This window comes from Chiloscyllium punctatum, chromosome 6 (assembly GCF_047496795.1).
Source record: "Chiloscyllium punctatum isolate Juve2018m chromosome 6, sChiPun1.3, whole genome shotgun sequence".
Taxonomy (NCBI): domain Eukaryota; kingdom Metazoa; phylum Chordata; class Chondrichthyes; order Orectolobiformes; family Hemiscylliidae; genus Chiloscyllium; species Chiloscyllium punctatum.
Genome location: NC_092744.1, coordinates 27,256,297 through 27,277,229, shown reverse-complemented (window position 1 = coordinate 27,277,229; position 20,933 = coordinate 27,256,297). Strand labels below are relative to the sequence as shown.

General features: G+C 43.0%; 1 protein-coding gene across 2 annotated transcripts in view; it reads right to left on the bottom strand.

The window, feature by feature from the left end:
* The window catches only part of p3h2 (prolyl 3-hydroxylase 2), a 153,377-nt gene that overhangs the window by 25,567 nt on the left and 106,877 nt on the right, over positions 1 to 20,933 (bottom strand). For both annotated transcript variants that reach the window (XM_072572186.1, XM_072572187.1), the window contains exons 2-6: positions 14,504 to 14,656; positions 13,607 to 13,796; positions 7,737 to 7,868; positions 4,057 to 4,199; positions 1,812 to 1,901 (exon numbers count right to left, since the gene is read on the bottom strand). In XM_072572186.1, the coding sequence (XP_072428287.1) occupies positions 1,812 to 1,901; positions 4,057 to 4,199; positions 7,737 to 7,868; positions 13,607 to 13,796; positions 14,504 to 14,656 (708 nt within the window). The remainder of the gene's footprint in view (positions 1 to 1,811; positions 1,902 to 4,056; positions 4,200 to 7,736; positions 7,869 to 13,606; positions 13,797 to 14,503; positions 14,657 to 20,933) is intronic.

Here is a 20,933-nt window from a genome sequence, read left to right as displayed (position 1 = left end):
CGGGGGAAGGGAAATTGCGGTCTCTAAAGAAGGAGGCCATCTGGTGTGTTCTGTGGTGGAACTGGTCCTCCTGGGAACAGATCTGGCGGAGGCGGAGGAATTGGGAATACGGGATGGCATTTTTGCAAGAGGTGGCGCCAATGCAGTCATCACTGTAGCGGAGGAAGAGGTGGGGAGTGGTGCCGGTGTAATTACGGAAGATTAACTGCTCTACGTAGCCAACAAAGAGACGGGCATAGCTGGGGCCCATGGCTACCCATTTGGTCTGGAGGAAGTGGGAGGATTCAAAGGAGAAATTGTTAAAGGTGAGGACCAGTTCGGCAAAACGAATGAGAGCGCCGGTGGAAGGGTACTGTTGGGGACGTCTGGAGAGGAAAAAACGGAGGGCTAGGAGGCCCTGGTCATGGCGGATGGAGGTGTAGAGGGATTGGATATCCATGGTGAAGATGAGGCGTTGGGGGCCAGGGAAACAGAAGTCTTGGAGGAGGTGGAGGGCGTGGGTGGTGTCTTGAATGTATGTGGGGAATTCCTGGACTAGGGGGGATAGGACAGTGTCGAGGTAGGTAGAGATGAGTTCAGTGGGGCAGGTGCATGCTGAGACAATGGGTCGGCCAGGGTGGTCAGGCTTGTGGATCTTGGGAAGGAGGTAGAACCGGGCAGTGCGGGGTTCCCGGACTATGAGGTTGGAAGCTGTGGGTGGGAGATCCCCTGAGGTGATGAGGTTCTGTATGGTCTGGGAGATGATGGTTTGGTGATGGGGGGTGGGGTCATGGTCGAGGGGGCAGTAGGAAGAGGTGTCCTCGAGTTGGCGTTTGGCTTCAGTGGTGTAGAGGTCAGTGCGCCAGATTACCACTGCGCCCCCTTTATCCGCTGGCTTGATGGTGAGGTTGGGATTGGAGCAGAGGGATTAGAGGGCTGCACGTTGTGAGGGTGAGAGGTTGGAGTGGGGGAGGGAGGTAGACAGGTTGAGGTGGTTAATGTCCCAGCGGCAGTTGGAAATGAAGAGGTCGAGGGCAGGTAATAGGCCAGCGCGGGGTGTCCAGGTGGATGCAGTGTGTTGGAGGTGGGCGTAGGGGTCCTCGGAAGGTGGGCGGGAGTCCTGATTGTGAAAATAAGCTCGGAGGCGGAGGCGACGGAAGAATTGTTCAACATCACGGCATGTATTATATTTATTGATGCGCGGACGGAGGGGAATGAAGGTGAGTCCTTTGCTGAGGACTGATCATTCGTCCTCAGTGAGGGGGAGGTCTGGGGGATGGTGAAAACTCGGCAGGGCTGGGGGCTGGGAGCTGGGATCTGGTGTGGGTGTGGAGCTGGGAGTGGGGGCGGAACCTGAAACTGGAGTGGGTGTGATGGTGGGGGGAATGGGGGTGGAGGCATGAGCAGGGGTAGTGTTCCCCTCGGGGTTCTGGGGGGTGGGAATAGTGACAGTGGGGTCTGTGGGGGGCATGTCAGCAGAATGCAGGTGAGGGGAATTTATTTTTTGTCTACAGAGTGCAGGTCCTAGGGAATGGATATATAGTCCTTCTAACAAATGTAAAGAAACTATGTTAGGAGCTCAACAGATGATGTTCAGTTGGTTATTTCTTTGATGCCCAGTATCTGTATGATGGATATTTGGCGTTTCTACAGTCTCACAGTTCACCACTTATTCCAACTCAACCAGCCAACCCTGGAAGAAGACTGAGACAACGGCAAAATAGGAGAATGATTTGTGCCAGTTACAGGTGACATTTGATAAAGGTCAGAGGTGAACATACTGACTACCTCAATCCCTCAGCTGCCAATCAGATTAAGTCTAAAACACATACTGGATCCACGTAGACGAATCTCAGCTCACTGCTGACTGACTGAAGCAGCTCCTTCTCCAACTGATAGCGATCCATGAACCAAACCAGTTCCTGCAAATAGCACAAACAGAGACAACATGAAATATTTCCAAAACCCCCCAACCTCTCAATCCTGCGATCAACCTGCTTCTGTTTATAGTATTCAATTTACTTCAACACTACTCCAAAGGTCTGAATACATAATCCAAGGTGACTCCACCAGTACAGTACCAAGAAAGTGCTGCACTGACAGAGGGTCAGTACGGAGGGAGTGCTGCACTGTTGGAAGTGTTGTATTTCTGATAAGTGTGTATCCCAGCCCTGTCTGTTCTCTCAGTTACAGATCAATGATAATATCAGAAAAGCAAGCTGGCATCTCCCAATGTTCCCAGCTGATACATATCCCTCTATCAACATGAATAATATGATTTATTTTTGAAAATTAAGGATTTCTTTGGGATCCTGCTGTGCAAAAAGTGACTGCCACAATCCAATGGTGAGTACACCTTCGTGGTGAATGGACAGTTGCTTAGGGAGAGACCTAAGTACGTGAAAAGTGCTGGAGTAATGCAGGTATATTTTCAACATTTCCTGAACTTTGCTTCAGGGTTTAAGTGGGTGTACTGAGGGAGATCCAAGTGGTTTTGGGGTTAAGATTTGGTTTCATTCCACTCATTTAGAGTTTGTAAATTTTCAATTAATTTTTATAAATGAAAATCTAAATATCTCAGACAATAAGCTGGTGTACATAAAAGTGACCATGAAAGTGACAAATTGGCAAAATACATCCCTTCAGAGAGGGAATGCTCTCCCATACTGACCTCTAGGCGCATCCAGATCCACCCCAACATAATTTACTCTGAACTGTTTCCTGGATCACATCAGGGGACAATCAGTTGCTTCAAGATGATAAAACCTCAAGGTGACAAGGAATGGGAAATAAATAAGGAGATTACAGATATATATCGATAGGTTAAGTGAGTGGACAAAAGTGTGGCAAACGGTGTACAATGTGGGAAAATATGAAATTGTCCATTTTTGCAGTAAGGATGAAAAGTACATTATCAAAATGGGGCAAGATTCCAGAGGTTGGAGGTGCAGAGAGAGAGCTGGTGCACTGTTTCATGAATCACAAACAGTTAGTACACTGGTACAGCAAGTAATTAAGAAAGCTAATGAAATTTTATGCTTTATTCAGAGGGAATATGATTTGGAGATGCTGGTGTTGGACTGGGGTGTATACAACCACCTTAAGAAGGAGCAGCACTCTGAAAGCTAGTGCCTCCAGTTAAACCTGTTGGACTATAACCGGGTGTTGTGTGATTTTTAACTCAGAGGGAATGGGAATACAAATATATGGAAGTTTTGGTTCAGTTGTAGAGTGTATTGGTGGTACCACAGGTGGAGGACAGATACAGTATTGGTCACTTTAAGGAACAAATGCTGTAAATATGACAGTTCAGAGAAAGTTTATTGTACTAATACCTGGAATGGGTGAATTTTCTTATGTGGAAAGGTTGGACAGGCCAGTCTCATATCCACTGGAGTTTCAAAGAGTAGGAGGTAACTTGATTGAAACATTGATCATCTTGAGGGGTTTTGACAGGGTAGGTATGGAAAGGAGGTTTCCTCTTGTGGGAGAATCTGGAAGTCATTATTTCAGAATAAGAGGCTACCCATTTAAGACAGAGATGAGGAGAACTTATTTTCTGTTGAGTGTTTGGAACGTTATTTCTGAAAAGCTGTTCTTAACAGTGTCCTTGAAAATTCTGAAGGCAGAGGCAGATAGATTTGTGCTTAGCAAGGGGTGAAAGCAAGCAGTAGGTGGGCATATTGGGTAATGAGATGAGCTGGTGTCTTAATGGGATAGATTTGAGGGGCTGAGCAGTCGATTCCTGCTCCTAATTCTTTTGTCCTCACTAAGTGATGCCCACATCCCAAGAATGATGTGGGGCGGTGTGGACTTGTTGGGCCGAAGGGCCTGTTTCCACACTGTAAGTAATCTAATCTAAAAAACAAATCTTCTAGAAGGGAACCTATGCATTAGTTCGGACATGGAGTCTTAACTATCCAAGTGCTAAAGATCATAGATGACAGTAAAAATGCTGGCAGCCCTCTCAGCCTTAGGAAGCTGATTCCAGGGACCTGAACCTAGACCTGGACCATGTGAGATCACAGGCCCCAGGACAGAGACTGAGGACAGGCCGTCCCACTGGCAATAACTCACTTGGCGAGGGGCGATCTGATTCATATCCATTTGACTCTGTAGCACACTCTGGTAATATTCCAGGTTCTCCAGCATGTCTTCATCTGTTGGTCGAATCAGTAAGTAGGATTTTGTGGCTTCCAAAGCCTTCTCATAATTTCCAACTGTAGAGAGACAGTGAGGTGGGGGGTGGGGAGGAGACGACAGAGACAAGGGGCAGAAGGAAACAGACAGAAGCAAAGAGAGAGATGGAAGGCAGAGAGAAAAAAAGAGAGTTGGAAGGCACAGGGAGAGACAGAGAGAGAGAGGCAGGGGAGGGAGGGAGAGAGAGAGAGAGAGAGAGAGAGAGAGAGAGAGAGAGAGAGAGAGAGAGAGAGAGAGAGAGAAAGAAAGAAGCAGGGAGAGAGGGAGGTAGACAGACAGAAGGAGAGAGTGATGCAACACCCATGAAAACATCTAGCAGAGTACTGTATGATCCTCACAGACACAAGTAACTTATTAAAAAGAAAGGAAGGAATTCCCAGAACACCAATGGAACAAAAATTGCCAGCCAAGATTTAAATTTTTAACAGGTGAAATACATTTCAAATTAAAAGGCAATTTTCACTAAAAATAGTGGATATAACTGCAATATGCCTCACGTACTTACAAGCATTTTACACCTAGAGGACGGTCCAGTAAAAATGACAAAAGCAGATGAATTATTTTAGCTATTTGTGAATTAGTTATTTGTCTCTCGCTGGAATGTTTCATTATTGGGGAAATTATGGTGTATTTGAGTTGATGAACAGTCCTGAAAGAAGTAAAAACAATAACTGCAGATGCTGGAAACCAGATTCTGGATTAGTGGTGCTGGAAGAGCATAGCAGTTCAGGCAGCATCCGAGGAGCTTCGAAATCGACGTTTCGGGCAAAAGCCCTTCATCAGGAATAAAGGCAGTGAGCCTGAAGCGTGGAGAGATAAGCGAGAGGAGGGTGGGGGTGGGGAGAAAGTAGCATAGAGTACAATGGGTGAGTGGGGGAGGGGATGAAGGTGATAGGTCAGGGAGGAGAGGGTGGAGTGGATAGGTGGAAAAGGAGATAGGGAGGTAGGACAAGTCCGGACAAGTCACGGGGACAGTGCACAATGTGGTCCTCAAAAGGTTCAAGACAGAATTGGAATGCAAATGACCATAGATTCTCCAATAGGATTCACTCAGCTTTCCAAGCTTTATGCTTTTTAAAACCATCAGCTAAATGCCTGGCTTTAGGACCTGCAGTACAATTTGATTTATTTAATTAGCCAAATCAGTAAAGCTCTGGATTAATAAATAAAAGCTAAATACTGCAGGTGCTGGAGATTTGAAATCAAACATATGGTGATAGAGAAACTCAGCAGGTCTAATAGTATCAGAGGAGACAGAAACAGAGTTACTGTAGCGAGTCCAATATGGACCAGATTTGGACTGGAAGTGTTAACTCTGACTGCCTCACTAGAGGAGTTCAGCGTTTCCTGTTTGGATTATGCCAGGAATTATGGAGGAGACTGATTCAATTGAGACATTGAAGAAGGCATTGGATTTGGTTAATATTTGGACAGAAATAATCTGAAAAGGCAGAAGACCGGCATTAGGTAATGATGCCCATTTGAAGAGCTGGCATTGATACAATGGACCAAATGGCCTCCTTCTATGCAGAAAGACTTCGGAAATAAATCCACAACTGGATATCAAAGGATTGAACCAAAACTGATACATCTTTAAGTAAATACATGTTACAAAGAGAATCCACATCATAACAGAACGGTTCCAAGCCTGAAGCCAGACCCATCTATTTAGATGACAAGATGATTGGTGGAGCAGCAGAAAGCATAGAGGACTGTCAAAGAATACAGGAGAATATAGACAGACTGGAGAGTTGGCAGGAGAAGTGGTAGATGGAGTTCAATCCAGGCAAATATGAGGTGATGCAGTTTAGAAGGTCTAATTCTAGAGCAAATGATACTGTAAACAGAAGAGCCTTGGGAAAAAGATGATGAGCAGAGAGATCTGGGAGTTCAGGTCCATTGTACCCTGAAGGTTGCTGCACAGATGGATAGAGTTCAAAGTTTGGGAGAAGATTTGTAGCTCGGGTGCTCGTTGTTGTGGTTGTGTTCGCCGAGCTGGGAATTTGTCTTGCAAACGTTTCGTCCCCTGTCTAGGTGACATCCCCAGTGCTTAGGAGCCTCCTGTGAAGCGCTTCTGTGCTGTTTCCTCTGGCATTTATAGTGGCCTGTCTCTGCCGCTTCCGGTTGTCAGTTCGAACTGTCCGCTGTAGTGGCCGGTATATTGGGTCCAGATCGATGTGTTTGTTGATAGAGTCTGTGGATGAGTGCCATGCCTCTAGGAATTCCCTGGCTGTTCTCTGTTTGGCTTGCCCTATAATGGTAGTGTTGTCCCAGTCAAATTCATTTGCTTGTCATTGTGTCGTTTCACGGCTAGTTGGTGTTCATGGATACGGATCGTTAGCTGTCTTCCTGTTTGTCCTATGTAGTGTTTTGTGCAGTCCTTGCATGGGATTTTGTACTCATGAGCAAAACCAATGTAGTGTACAAAATCCCATGCAAGGACTGCACAAAACACTACATAGGACAAACAGGAAGATAGCTAATGATCCGCATCCATGAACACCAACTAGCCACGAAACGGCACGACCAGCTATCCTTAGTAGCCATACACACAGATGACAAGCAACATGAATTCGACTGGGACAACACAACCATTATAGGGCAAGCCAAACAGAGAACAGCCAGGGAATTCCTAGAGGCATGGCACTCATCCACAGACTCTATCAACAAACACATCGACCTGTACCCAATATACCGGCCACTACAGTGGACAGCTCGAACTGACAACCGGAAGCGGCAGAGACAGGCCACTATAAATGCCGGAGGAAACAGCACAGAAGCGCTTCACAGGAGGCTCCCAAGCACTGAGGATGTCACCTAGACAGGGGACGAAACATTTGCAAGACAAATTCCCAGCTCGACGAACAGAACCACAACAGATGGATAGAGTGGTCAAGAAGACATATGGTATGCTTGCTTTCATTGGATGGGGTATTGAGTATAAGAGCTGGCAGGTCATGTTAAAATTGTACAAGACTTTGGCTCGGCCGCATTTAAAATACTGTGTATAGTTCCGGTCACCATGTTACCAAAAGGATGTGGACGCTTTGGAGAGGGTGCAGAGAAGGTTTACGAGGATGTTGCCTGGTATGGAAGGTGCTAGCTATGAAGACAGGATGAGTAGGTTAGGATTGTTTTCATTAGAAAAAAGGAGTTTGAGAGAGGACCTGATTGAGGTCCACAAAATCATGAAGGGTATAGACAGGGTGGATAGAGACAAGCTTTTTTGCAGGGTGAGGGATTCAATAATGAAAGGTCACACGTTCAAAGTGAGAGGAGAAAAGTTTATGGGGGATACACACTGAAAGTAGTTTACACAGAGGGTGGTAGGTGCCTGGAACGCATTGTCAGTAGACGTAGTAGAGGCAGGCATGGTAGATTCACTTAAGGTGTGTCTGGACAGATGCATCAGTAGTTGGGGAGCAGAGGGATACAGATCTTTAGGAATTAGGCGACAGGTTTAGACAGTGGATTTGGATCAGCACAGGCTTGGAGGGCTGAAGGGTCTGTTCCTGGGCTGTAAATTTTCTTTGTTCTTTATTAGCAATGTAGCTCACCCTTGTAGTAAGAATACTGCAAGAAGTCGTAGTGCATGGGTAGGTAGTTCTCAATGGGAGAAAGGCGGCCTGCTCGTGTTGCCAACTCTCTCATACAGTCATGTTCACACTGGAGGACCTGGATATAATGATCTGGGGAGGAAAAAAAAAATCACATAACACAATGATAGCACACTGTCTGAAAAGGTAAATCCACTTACTGAACTTCAGAGAATTGATTATCTTCTCAAACCTGCTCCTGCATTAAAAACATGAGATATTCCAATGTGTAATTAACTCCTCACTCACCTCCTGTTTCTTTGCTATTTTCTGGTTGCCACTCTGGACAGGTTTACTCTTTACGTTTCTCTCCTGTTTTGTCACCTCATTTCTGAAACTTCCTTATCTTACTCACACTCTTTACTGCATTTTTACCAAAGTTTAGATCCATCGCTTTGTCTTGGAGATGATTTTGATGGGTAACCATTTTGAGTAGACCGCACTCCCACAACAGAAGGCTGTGGGCAAATTCCTAATGTTGGGAACTGGGCCTATTATCCAACTTGGCATCCTCATGCATTGCCAAGTGGGTGCTGCATATCAAAGGTGGCACCTTTTAAAAGGAAATGAGGCCCCACATTAAGGATTAATGTTAATATCCACAGCACAGAGCTAAACTCCTGGCTTTGCATTATCGGCTTGTGACTCTCTCATTCGGTCTACAATTTTGCAGATGACACTGAGATTGGTGGAGTAGTAGATAGTGAAGGGGACTGTCAGAGAATGCAGCAGAATATAGACAGATTCGAGAGTTGGGCGAGAAATGGCAGATGAAGTTCAATCCGGGCAAATGCGAGGTGATGCATTTTGGAAGATCCAATTCAAGAGCGAACTATACAGTAAATGGAAAAGCCCTGGGGAAAATTGAGATCTGGGTGTTTAGGTCCATTGTACCCTGACGGAGGCAATGCAGGTCGATACAGTGGTCAAGTAGTCATAAGGCATGCTTTCCTTCATCAGACGGGGTTGTGAGTACAAGAGCTGGCAGGTCATGTTAGAGTTGTGTAAGACTTTGATTCAGCCACATTTGGAATACTGCGTACAATTCTGGCCACCACATTACCAAAAGCATGTGAATGCTTTGGAGAGAGTGCTGAGGAGGTTCACCACAATGTTGTCTGGTATGGAGAGTGCTAGCTATGAGGAGAGGCTCAGTAGATTAGGAGTAGTTTGATTAGAAAGACAGAGGTTGAGGGGGACCTGATTGATGTCTACAAAATCATGAGAGGTATAGACAAGGTGGATAGCAAAACCCTCCCCCCCAACAGTGGGGGACAAAATTACTAGGGGTCACGAGTTCAAGGTGAAAGAGGAACAATTTAAAGGAGATATGCATGGAAAGTTCTTTACACAGAGGTTGGTGGGTGCCTGGAATGCATTGCCAGCGAGGTAGAGGGGCATAATAACATAATTTAAGATGTATCTAGACAGATACATGAATGGGCAGGGAGCAAGTGGGTACAGATCCTTAGAAAATAGGCAGCAGATTTCGATAGAGGATCAGCACAGGCTTGGAGGGCTGAAGGGCCTGTTCCTGTGCTGTAATGTTCTTTCTTCTTTGTTTTTTTCCAAACCCATTTGGTGAACTGTGTTAAGGGCAATATGGAGGTGGATGAAAGATTGAAATTGGTTGAAAGAAAATGTAAAACATGACTTTAAACAATTGACATTTCTACTTAGTTTTCATCTTCACCTAATGGAGATTAGATTCAAGTCAATTCTGATGTTAGATCCTCCCAACACTAGGGGGCTGGGACCATAATATTCCAATGCAAATATGCAAAAGTTACAGCCGGAAACCTCATATGTGGAGTGAAAACATCAATGAGCACTGGGGAGAGAGGATATAGCCATACTTAGAGAGTATACTTTATGAATGGGATGAACAGTTGACTCAATAATTGGCCAGTGCCAGATTCACATTCACCACTATCACTTAATGGAACTTCCTAGGGACAGTTCTGCAGACTGCTGAGCTTGTGAAATAATTTTTTAAAAAGTCTAAAGTATTTTCCTATGTTAAGTAATCCGTTGGCTAAATGTTAAATAGAATGCACAAATTGCTGAACTCATTCCTGGCACAATCTGGTTTGTTTGGGATCTCAATGATGTGGCGGAGGCATTTCCACATTCTCTAGTTATTAGTAACTCTATGACTATGCAGTCTGACCCAGTTGGATGAGACACCATCAGACAGATGCTCTATAACCTTGTCTAGTGGTCAAGAAAAGCTGTGATACCCCCAATAGCTAGCTGCCTCATTCATCTGCAACAGCTGAAACTGAAGTGGCAGAATAACTCACGTCATCTAAATCGTTGCCATTTTAGTCCACTCTGTTTTCAGCTCACATCTCCTCCAGTGTATCACTTCACTCCTCTCCATAGTGAACCCCATTAACTATGCTTTCCTCCATTTTGTCATTCTGTTTCATGTCACCCTACCAACATCTCCTCCTCATTATCCATTATTTAGAAAGGAACAGGAAAGTGGAGAGAAAGTGGGGAGGATTCAAAAGATTGAGAATGCTCCTTCAGAGAAGGGGAGAGAAAACAGATTTTGAGGAATTACCTCAGGAGACATGAATCTTTGTATGATTACGGAAGCATGGATCTCTTTTGCCTGAACCTCCTTCTAGTCAATGTAAGGAAGCAGCTGGATGACTCAACTTCATTTTGCAAAGGAGCTTGAATTAACAGGAGTCAATTACATTCTGTGAGTCAACATCAAATGTGAACACATGGTTTCTGTTTGCTTTATCATCATAAACAATTTGGATCAGATTGTTTGACGTACTGTAGACAGAGAACTACAGCTGGAATTTAGAAAATTATAACTTCCTTGAAAATAAGCCTTGGGTCATGACCTCATAATTAAGGGATGTCAGAAAAAGGAAAATAAGAAGCTAGTGAGTCCACTGTATTTTATTCAGAGGTTATAGGCTTTATTGGTTTACTAAATTAGTACATTAAAAAGATACAGGACAGAAGAATTAATTTAACTTTTAAAAATATCAAAATGAAGACATCATAAAGAATGGCAGAGAGGTGATAATGTTGGGTGTACAGCATGTGAAAGCTGCCTGATACAGGACAAACACAACTGCATTAAGTGTCTGGGGTTCAAGGAGATTTGGCTCAGTGTGATTGTGCTGCAGACTCTGTGGCACATCATAGAGTGGGTTGTGGTCGATATGACAAATTACAGAGGACGAGACAAGGCAGCAAGGTAGGAGTAAGGGTTATAACAACCAGAGAGTGGCAAGAAGGGAAATACTGTACAAATGTATCAGCATCCCAGCTGATAAGGCCAGGTGGTGCTAAAATGATAACAAGACAGAGTTAAAGGTTCTGTGTTGGAGCATTAATAACATGACAAATTAAATGACAGTTCAAATAGAAATAAATATGTATGATCTGATAGCCATTACAGAGGCATGGCTGCAAGACAACAGAGGCTGGGATCTGCATATACAAGGGCACTTGGCATTTAAGGTGGGACAGGCAGCTGGGAACAGGCAGAAGGATTACTCCTTGATAAAGGATAACATTAGGACAATACAGAAACACAACCTTAGTTCTAAAAAGCAGGATGCAGGGTCAGTTTTGATTGAGATGAGAAATAGTAAAAGGGAAGAAGTCACTTTTTGGAATACATTGCAGGCCACCCAACAGTAACTGCACTGCAAGATAGATTATTCAGAAATCAATTACAGATAAGAAAGGTATGATAATGATCGTGAATAATTTTAATCTCCCTGTAGAATGGCCAAATCTGGCACACTCCACAGACAAGCAGAGAGTATGCTAAACCATACCTGACAATGTTTAAAGAGACAAGATTAATTACTAACCTCATAATAAAATGCAACTAAGTACCACCATTTATAACATTACTTTTTTGTTTGCATTTAGCTTGGTGGATTCAAAATAGGGATCAAAGGCTAGTTTTCAATTTACAAGAGCTAGCTAAAGTAAATTGGGAATTAGGGTCAGGAAAATGTCAGGAGAGATGGAGTGGCAGAAACCCAAGACGATATTTCACAACTCAGCAAAGGTATTGTCTGGTGAGATTCTAAGTCAGCAGTAAACCATGGAAAAGTATAAAATTCTGAGAAGGCTAGTGGCAGAATTGATGATTGGACAGAATATTAAAAAACATAGAATAAAATAATAATGAGGGAGAAATTAAAGTATGAGAGAAAGCCAGCTAGACTTTCTCAATAGCATTGCAGACATTGTATAAACTCATATTTGTCACCACGTCGATCTACCAGCATTTCACTTGGCACTGGGATCAGGCAAGTTTTGAAAATCCCATACCCAGAAAGCAATATTGGAGCATGCAGATTTCAGAACGCAACACAACTTGCAGGAGTAGAGCAGAGTGATCCTTGGAGTGAAGGATAGGGGGAGCAGAATGGAGTGACTTCGGAGGTGGCGGGCATTGGGAGTAGAGTCCGGAGACGGAGCTCTGGAGGAGACTTCACGACTCAAAACATGACATAGCATTGTGTGCTCAGGTACCAGATATAAAGACTGAGTGAGGTGTGTCTGAAGCAAGGTACAGTGTAAAGGCCTTACTTTTGTGATTTCTAGTTTATTAGGAACAGAGACAGAGAGAGAGCATGTGAGAAAGAAAGCAACCTGATTTGGTGAGTAGAGAGTGAGGTTGAGTAATTGATTCCTACTTTATTGTTTGTCATGGATAAGGTTTACTCAGGAAAACTCAGCCCTGGGAATGCTCCTCTTTCAATATGTGGGAAGTCCAAGACACTTCCAGTCTCCATGGTGAGTGTGTTCAACTGCAGCTCCTGATTGGCTGCATGGAGTAGCTTGAGCTGGAGATGCCTCACTATGGAGTATCCATGAGGCTGAGGATGTTGTGGAGAGCATGTTCAGTGAGCTGGTGACACCACAAGTAAGGGCTACACAGGAAGAAAAAGTATTGTGTAACCATCAGGAACACTAGTAATAATGGATAGGCATTGCAGAGTCCCTGTGGCCGATCCCCCCCTCAAACAGACATACCATGTTGGGTACGACTGGGGGGAATGGCCTCTCAGTGAAAAGCAGTCAGATCAGTGGCACCATGACCGGCACTGTTATACAGCAGGAAGGATCAACTGTAAGCGAGCAGTAATAATAGGGGACTCTATACTCAGGGGCTGAGATAGGATAGCATGGTGCTAGGGTCAAGGATGTCTCTGAGAAGGCACAGGATATTCAGAATGGGGAGAGTAAATAGCCAGAGGTCGTGGCCCACATTGGTATTTACACTATAGATAGGAAGAGAGGTGAGGTCTTCAAAAAAGAATTTAGGAAGTCATGAGGGAAATTGAAAAAGCAGGACCATCAGGACTGTAATCTCAGGATTACTCCCTGCACTCCATGCTGGTGAGGCCAAAAATAGGAAGATAATACACATGAATTTGTGGAAGGGAGGACTTCAAAATGTCTGAACTATTGGGATCTCTTCCAGGACAGGGAGGGGGCCTTCAAGGAGCTGTCCCTGTCTTGTGCAAGGTTTCAACAGACCCCAGTCTGACTAGTACTGCCTTTACTCTTCATGCTGCCATCTCCTCGAATCACTTGACACTGAATTCATCTCTGGCCTGATTAGGACGTTTACATTTAAAGGCTGTGAACAATGTAGATGTAGATCAGGGTCAGGGCCTAGAAATACCTGTACTTCAGATTCCTGACTCAAACTTAAAATCATTTTCAACGTTCAAAAAATAATATGTCGACTACAAAGAGTTCAGAGATAACTGGACACTCTCAAAAGGTGCTTGATAAATGCAAGTCACGTGGAGACATTCAGAATGTCATACCTGTGATGAGCTCATAAAGGTGAAAACTCTTGGCTGGGTAATTATTACCATCAAACTCCTGTGGTCCTTGGCAAAATGCACGACACTCAGTCTCAGCGACCCAGTACTGAGTCAGTGCCTCTTCGAATGAATCAATAGCTAGGGCATATTGTTCTTCATCATAATGTTTCATACCAGTACTGAAGGCCACCTGGATATAAATGAGACAAGATTGAGAGTTTGTTCAGTGAAACAACTCAAAATCAAATCATTAATTGACAAAGCATGTTCAAAATTTCCAAAAGAAACAAACTGTTCCTTTAAAAGGAAAATATTTTTTCTTTGAAACATATTCAGTTTTAGCTGCATCATAATGACAGACAAACAGATGCGTTCACTCAAGATGCTCAGAGATGAAGCGGAGTGATATTCAGGTCACTGCAGGAGACAAACATGCATGAATCAGGGTTAAACAGCATTAAGTGATAGACCTGTTCCAACCAGCACTGTACCCCAGGATTATACAGGTACAGACCTGTCCCCACCTGTACTGTACCCCAGTATAGTGACAGACCAATCCCCACAAGTACTGTACCTGAGGGTTGTACAGTGACAGACTGTCCATCAGTACCGTACCCTAATGTTATACAGTGACAGCTGTCCCCAGCAGTACTGTACTCCAGGATTGTACAGTGACAGACCAGTCCCCAGCAGTATTATACCCCACTGTTATACAGTAGCAGACCTCCCCCATTGGTAGTACAACCCAATATTCTCTGTACAGCTCAATTGCAAAAACATGACTGCCAATCAACTGGGTGGTTTACAAATTTAACTTTACAGAATCTTGCACCCCCCAATATATTTCCCTGACATTCCAGTATCATTTGCTGGTACACACTCTATTTCTTTCTTTACCATGTATGGTCTCATATCCTGATCGACGAAGTGAGATTCCTTCACTCCCTTCATCAGCTTGTATCGCTCTAGATTCTGCCGCATTTCCATATGCTCAGGATTCGCCTGGAAAAACGTGTGAGCTGCTGCAGCTGCTTTATCCAATTCCTTGAGCTGGAAACAAACATTACAGACATTACCAGCTGTGTTAATAAAGCCTCTCATTGTATAGCTGAAAGCACATTAGCATTGACATATTAACACACACTGCACCTCACATACTTCTATCTACTCCTTCTCTAACTTGCCTGATGACATTTTTAAAACAAGCCTTTTATGTCAGAGTAAGCTTACACTTGAATTCCATTGGTGAGACAGCAACAAAATCACTGGTCAAAAATGCAGCATCAAGTCCCATCCATCGTCATCACATTTATTGACTATCATTGACTCTCATCCACCAACTGCTTACAGAACACAAGAAATAAGAGCAGAAATAAAACATTTAACCCTTCAAACCTGCTCTGTCATTCAATAAGACCATGGTTGAAGAGGAGATTTGATTGATATTCAAAATCATGAAAAATCAGAGTTAAAAAATCACACAACAGGTTATAGTCCAACAGGTTAGACTATAACCTAGTGTTGTGCGATTTTTAAACTTTGTACACCCCAGTCCAACACCGGCATCTCCTAAATCATGAAAAATCTGGGCATAGGAGCAGGATTAGGCCATTCAGCCCATCAGGCCTGCTATGCCATTCAATTAGAACATAGCTGATCATCTAGCTCCACACTGTTTTCTCATATTATCTAATTTCCTTAATGTATCTAGCCTCAAAACCAAATTGATTTCTGTCTTGAACCTGCTCAATGATTGAACCTTTCTGGACAGAGAATTCCAAGCACACGCTTCCCCTGGAGTGTTCAAATTTTCCCATCTCAATCCTGCATGGCCATCCCTTTATTCTGAGACTCTATCCCCTTGTTCTGGATGTCCCACTGAAGGGCAACATCCAATCTACCTCACTCTGTCACACTTGTAAGAATTTTGTAAGTTTCAATGAGATCACTTTTCATTCTTTAAAATTTAGATGGATCACATCAAACAATCCTGCCATCCCGGTGATTATCTCATGAGCTTTGTTGCAATCCCTCTGTGACAAGTGTATCCCTCCTTAGGTAAGGGAGCCAAAACATACACAATTTTCCAGGTGTGGTCTCACGAAGGCTCCCTACAACTGCAGCAAGGTATATTTACTCCTGCAGTCAAACACCTTTGTGATAAAGGCTAACATACCAATTGTCTTCCCAATTGTGCACCTGCGCACACTTTTGCTGGATTCTAAATAACTGCTATCTTCAATTTTACTTTTTCTGGCGCCCTTATAAGTCAATTACTTTGTTCTAATGAAATCTTATTTTGTTAGCCAGAAGTAGTTTACCTTTCATTTTGAGTGTTTGTGGTGTAAGGGAATATGTATTAGTTGTAAACCATGTATAGACCTTCTATTAACTGCATCTACCTCCTGTCTATAATAAATATTTTTAGTGTATTTTTCCAATCCACCATGGCCAATTAGGTTCCCATGCCTTCATAAATCACTTCCATCAATTTAAGTCTCTGGTTTCAAAGTAAACCACATCACATTCTAACAATGTGAAATTCTGGTCACTTTTTCCCAAAGATTTTTTTTCAAGAATTTTATTAATTATCCTTTTCTCATTATAGAATAATAAATCCAAATTAGTCAGATTCCTAGTTGGCTACTGCTCCAGAAACTTATCTTATGCCCACTTCAGGAATTCATCCATGGAGCATTTGTGCTGACTTGTTTTAACCCAGTCTGTGTTAAAATTAAAGTAATCATGCAAAGCACATATTTATTTTCCTGATGTGTGGCATGCCTACCACTTCCACTATTATGTGGTGTCCTATAAATAACTCTCAATGATGTTTACTGTTCATTTGTTGTTTCCACCCAAGCTAATTTCACATTTGATCTTTCAATCAAAGATTCTCTCTTATTGATATACTGACTCCCTTTCTTAATTTTAAAAATGTGTTCTTCCTGAAGAAGGGCTTATGCCCGAAATGTCGATTCTCCTGTTCCTTTGATGCTGCCTGACCTGCTGTGCTTTTCCAGCAACACATTTTTAAGCTCTGATCTCCAGCATCTACAGTCCTCACTTTCTCCCTTTCTTAATTAAAAGGCTACCCAATCTCCTTAAATATTCAGCTCCAAATCTTGGTCACCTTGCAGGCTCATCTCTCTAATGACAAAGTAAATCATATGCATCTAGATAGAGGGCCTTTAACTGCGTAACAGGAGATATTAAACAAGGATAAATTGTTCCCACTCATAAAAGGATAAAGTGGCACAGGTTCAAAGTAATTAGTAAAGAAACAAGGAAGCGATCAGGGGAGAAGCATTTTCAGGCTGCAACTGAAAAAAGGTCTGTAATGTGCAGCTCGATTGTGTGGTGGAAGCAGATTTAACTAAAACCATCAAAAGAGAATTAGATGGTTGTTTGCAAAGGAACAATGTGCATAATTAAACAGAGAATTCAAGAGAATGACACTGACAGTCAGTGTAGAAGGATTGGCCAAATAGCCGCCTTTTCCACTCTAACAATTCTTTCTTTCTGCACATACTTAGTAGTTCATATTTTAACACCAGTGTTCAAAAGGTAGGGACAGGTCTGTCACTGTCTACTAATGGGTTACTGTACTAGTGGGAACTGGTCTATCACTGCACAGTCCTAGAATACAATCCTGCTGGGGACTGGTCTGTCACTGCACAACATTGGGGTATAGAACTGATGGGGACAGGTCTGTCACTGTACAACCCTGGGGTACAGAACTGGTGGGGACAGGTCTGTCACTGTTGAAACTCTCTTGATGGTAGGTTTGATTTCAATTTATTTTTATCTGAATACTTTTCATTCAGTTTATCTGAGTTTTTCCAGTGCTTCGGTCCTTTGTGATTTACATCTCTGTGGATTTGATGTCCTTTTCTTTGTGTTTTATTGTCTTTGTCAGATGTTTGAACATCAAGGAATCAGTGTCTTCAGGGTGGATTCATTGTTAGCAGTGCTCCTCACAGGGCTAGCAACCCGGGATTGATTCCACCCTTTGAGCAAACTCCACACAGACAGACAGTCACCATTCTCCCCTTGCCTGCACAACTTTCCTCCAGGTGTTTAGGTTTCCGCCCACAATCCAAAGATGTGCAGGTGAGGATAGATTGGCTATGCTAAATTGACCAAAGTGTCCAGGAATGTGCAGGCTAGAACAGCTAACTGAGGAAGGAGCAGCGCTCCGAAAGCTAGTGCATCCAAATAAACATGTTGGACGATAACCTAGTGTTGTGCAACTTTAAACTTTGTCCACCCCAGTACAACATCAGTTTCTCCACATCAGGCTGGGTGGGTTAGCCATGAGAAATGCAGGGTTACAGGGATAGTGTAGGGAGGTGGCGCTGGGTGGGATGCTCATTTTGAGGCTTGGTGTGGACTTGAAGGGCCAAACGGCCTGTCTCCACCCTGTGGTGATTCTAGGATTCTATTTCTGCAACAGATTCCTAAATGGCACATCAGATAAAAATATATGACTAAGCAGACACAGGATTGCTTAGCTATAGACTGACAGGTTATACACAGACAAAAGCTAGGGTCAATGTTCTTGCTGAATTTAGAGCTATCATGGAATGTTCACCTGGAAAGCCAGAAAAATAGCAGAAATTAAACCAGTGGTTGAAGACATTTAAAACAACAGTAACATTAAAAATGAAAACAAAAAATTGCAAGGACCAGTTTGAAGGAAATAACAAAAATGACAAAAGACAGTATTAAATGACATGTCATTTAATTCTAAAGTTAGTGGGCTGTAAGTAGCCCACATCATATGGGACGATGAGGTGCTTAGGTCAACATGGCCATGGTTCTCAATATTCCTGTTTACTAAATAGTCAGGAATGACAGAAGGAAAAGTTACAGCAGTAATGTTAACCAAAGGTACTCTTACAGGCTGAAATAGAAAAGGACATAGCAGTTGGTTTTCAGAATGAATCTACATGGCTTGAATGGAAGCAGAGGGGAAGTTGTACATTTTTGGGATTTTCTTTATAGGGATCTCCATACAGAAAGAGAGACAGATAAACAAATTTGTCAGGAATTTTAAAAAAAAATGTAACAAAAATCCAGTAACAATATTACATCATTTTAAATTTCCAAATATAGACTGGGAAAAACATGGTGCTAAATGGAAGGAATTTTAAACAGAACTTTCTTGATCACTATGTCTCCCAGCCAAGGAGGAAGCCATGTTGGATCTGGTTCTGAACAAAATGAAGTAGGCCAAATGGAATGTATTACAGTAGGAGATGATCTAGCCATTAATAACCACAAAATAAATCCTTTTAAAGTAGCTATGGAAAAAAAAACAAAAAAAAGTGAAGAACATAATTGTTCAACAGGCAGAGCTTTGACATCAATGATTTAAAGACAAGGCAGGGCAGAGATTGAAGAAGGTGATCTCAGGATAAAGCAGTCACATGGCCAAATTCTGACTGGTAATACACCAGAATTAGCCTATTAAAGATAGACTCATAGAGCTGTACATCCTGGAAACAGATCTTTCGATCCAACTCGTCCATGCCAACCAGATATCCTAAATAAATCTAGTCCCATTTGCTAGCATTTGGCCTATATCCCTCTAAACTCTTCCTAATCATATACCAATCCTGGTGCCTTTTAAACGTTATAATTGTATCCACCTCCATCGCTTCCTCTAGCAGCTCATTACATAGACGCACTATCCCCTGCCTGAAAAAGTTGCCCCTTAGGTCCCTTTTAAACCTTTTCCATCTCACCTTAAAACCTACGCCCACTAGTTTTGGACTCCACTACTATGGGCAAAAGACCTTGTCTATTAATTTTATCCATGTTCTTCTTGATTTTATAAAACCTTCTGAGGTCACCCCTCAGCATCCGACGCTCCAGAGGAAATAGCCCCAACCTATTCAGCCTGTCCCTAAGCTCAAACCCTCCAACCATGGCAACCCCAGTAAAATCTTTTCTGAACCTTTTCAAGTTTCACAACATCCTTCCGATAGTCGAGAGACCAGAATTGCACGCAGTATTCCAAAAGTGGCCTAACCAACGTCCTGTACAGTTGCAACATGATCTCCTAGTTCCTAAACATACCGCACTGACCAATTAAGAAAAGCATACCAAATGCCGCCTTCACTAACCTATCTACCTGCGACTCCACTCTCAAGGACTTATGAACCCGCACTCCAAGGTCTCTTTGTTCAGCAACACTCCCCAGGACCTTACCATTAAGTGTATAAGTCTTGCCCTGATTTGCCCTACCATAGTGTAGCACCTGTCATCTATCTAGATTCTCCATTTGCCACATCTCAGCCCATTGGCCACTCTTATCAAGATCCTGTTGTACTCGGAAGTAACCTTTTTCGCTGTCCATTACATCTCCAATTTTGGTGTCATCTGCAAACTTACTAACCATATCTTCTATACTCACATCCAAATCATTTACATAAAATGACAAAAAGCAGTGGACCCAGCCCTGACCTTTGCAGCACACTGCTGGTAACAGGCCTCCTGTCCAAAATGCAACCCCTACCACCATTCTGTCTCCTGCCATTGAGCCAACTTTGTATCCAAATGGCTAGTTCTCCCTGTATTCCATGTGATCTCACCTTGCTAACCAGTCCCCCACACAGAACCTTGTCCAATGCCTTACTGAAGCCCATATAAAAAGCATCCCCTGCTCTGCCTTCGTCAATCCCATTTGTCACATCTTCAAAACACTCAATCAAGTTAGTGAGACATGATTTCCCACACACAAAGCCATACTAACGATTCCTAATCAGTCCTTGCCTTTCCAAATTCATGTCAATTCTGATGCTCAGAATTCCCTCCCACACTGCCCAACACTGATGTCAGGCTCATCATTCCCTGACTTTTTCTTACCTTTCTTAAATAGTGGCATCGGTTAACCAACCTGCAGTCTTCCAGCACCTCACCTGTGGCTATTGATGATTCAAATATCTCAGCAAGGGGGACAGCAATCACTTCCCTAACTTCCCACAAGCTTCTATGGTACACCTGATCCAGTCCCAGGGATTCAATGGAATACCTTGAATTTGTTACATCACTGTTGTACTGCAGGAAACACACAGTTTGTGCACAGCAAGCTCCCACAAACAGACATGTGAAAATGGCCAAATAATCAGCTGATACAAAAACAGAATTTACTAGGAAAATTCAGCATATCTGAAGAGAAGGCAGAGTCGATTTTTTTGGGTCCAGTGACCCCTCTTCAGGTCTGTTGTTTGAGGATTGAGTATTGATAAATCTTGGATTGTTCTACGAATTATGCCATGGGAGCTTTTACACTAATGAAAGGACAGGCTGAGCTTCACTT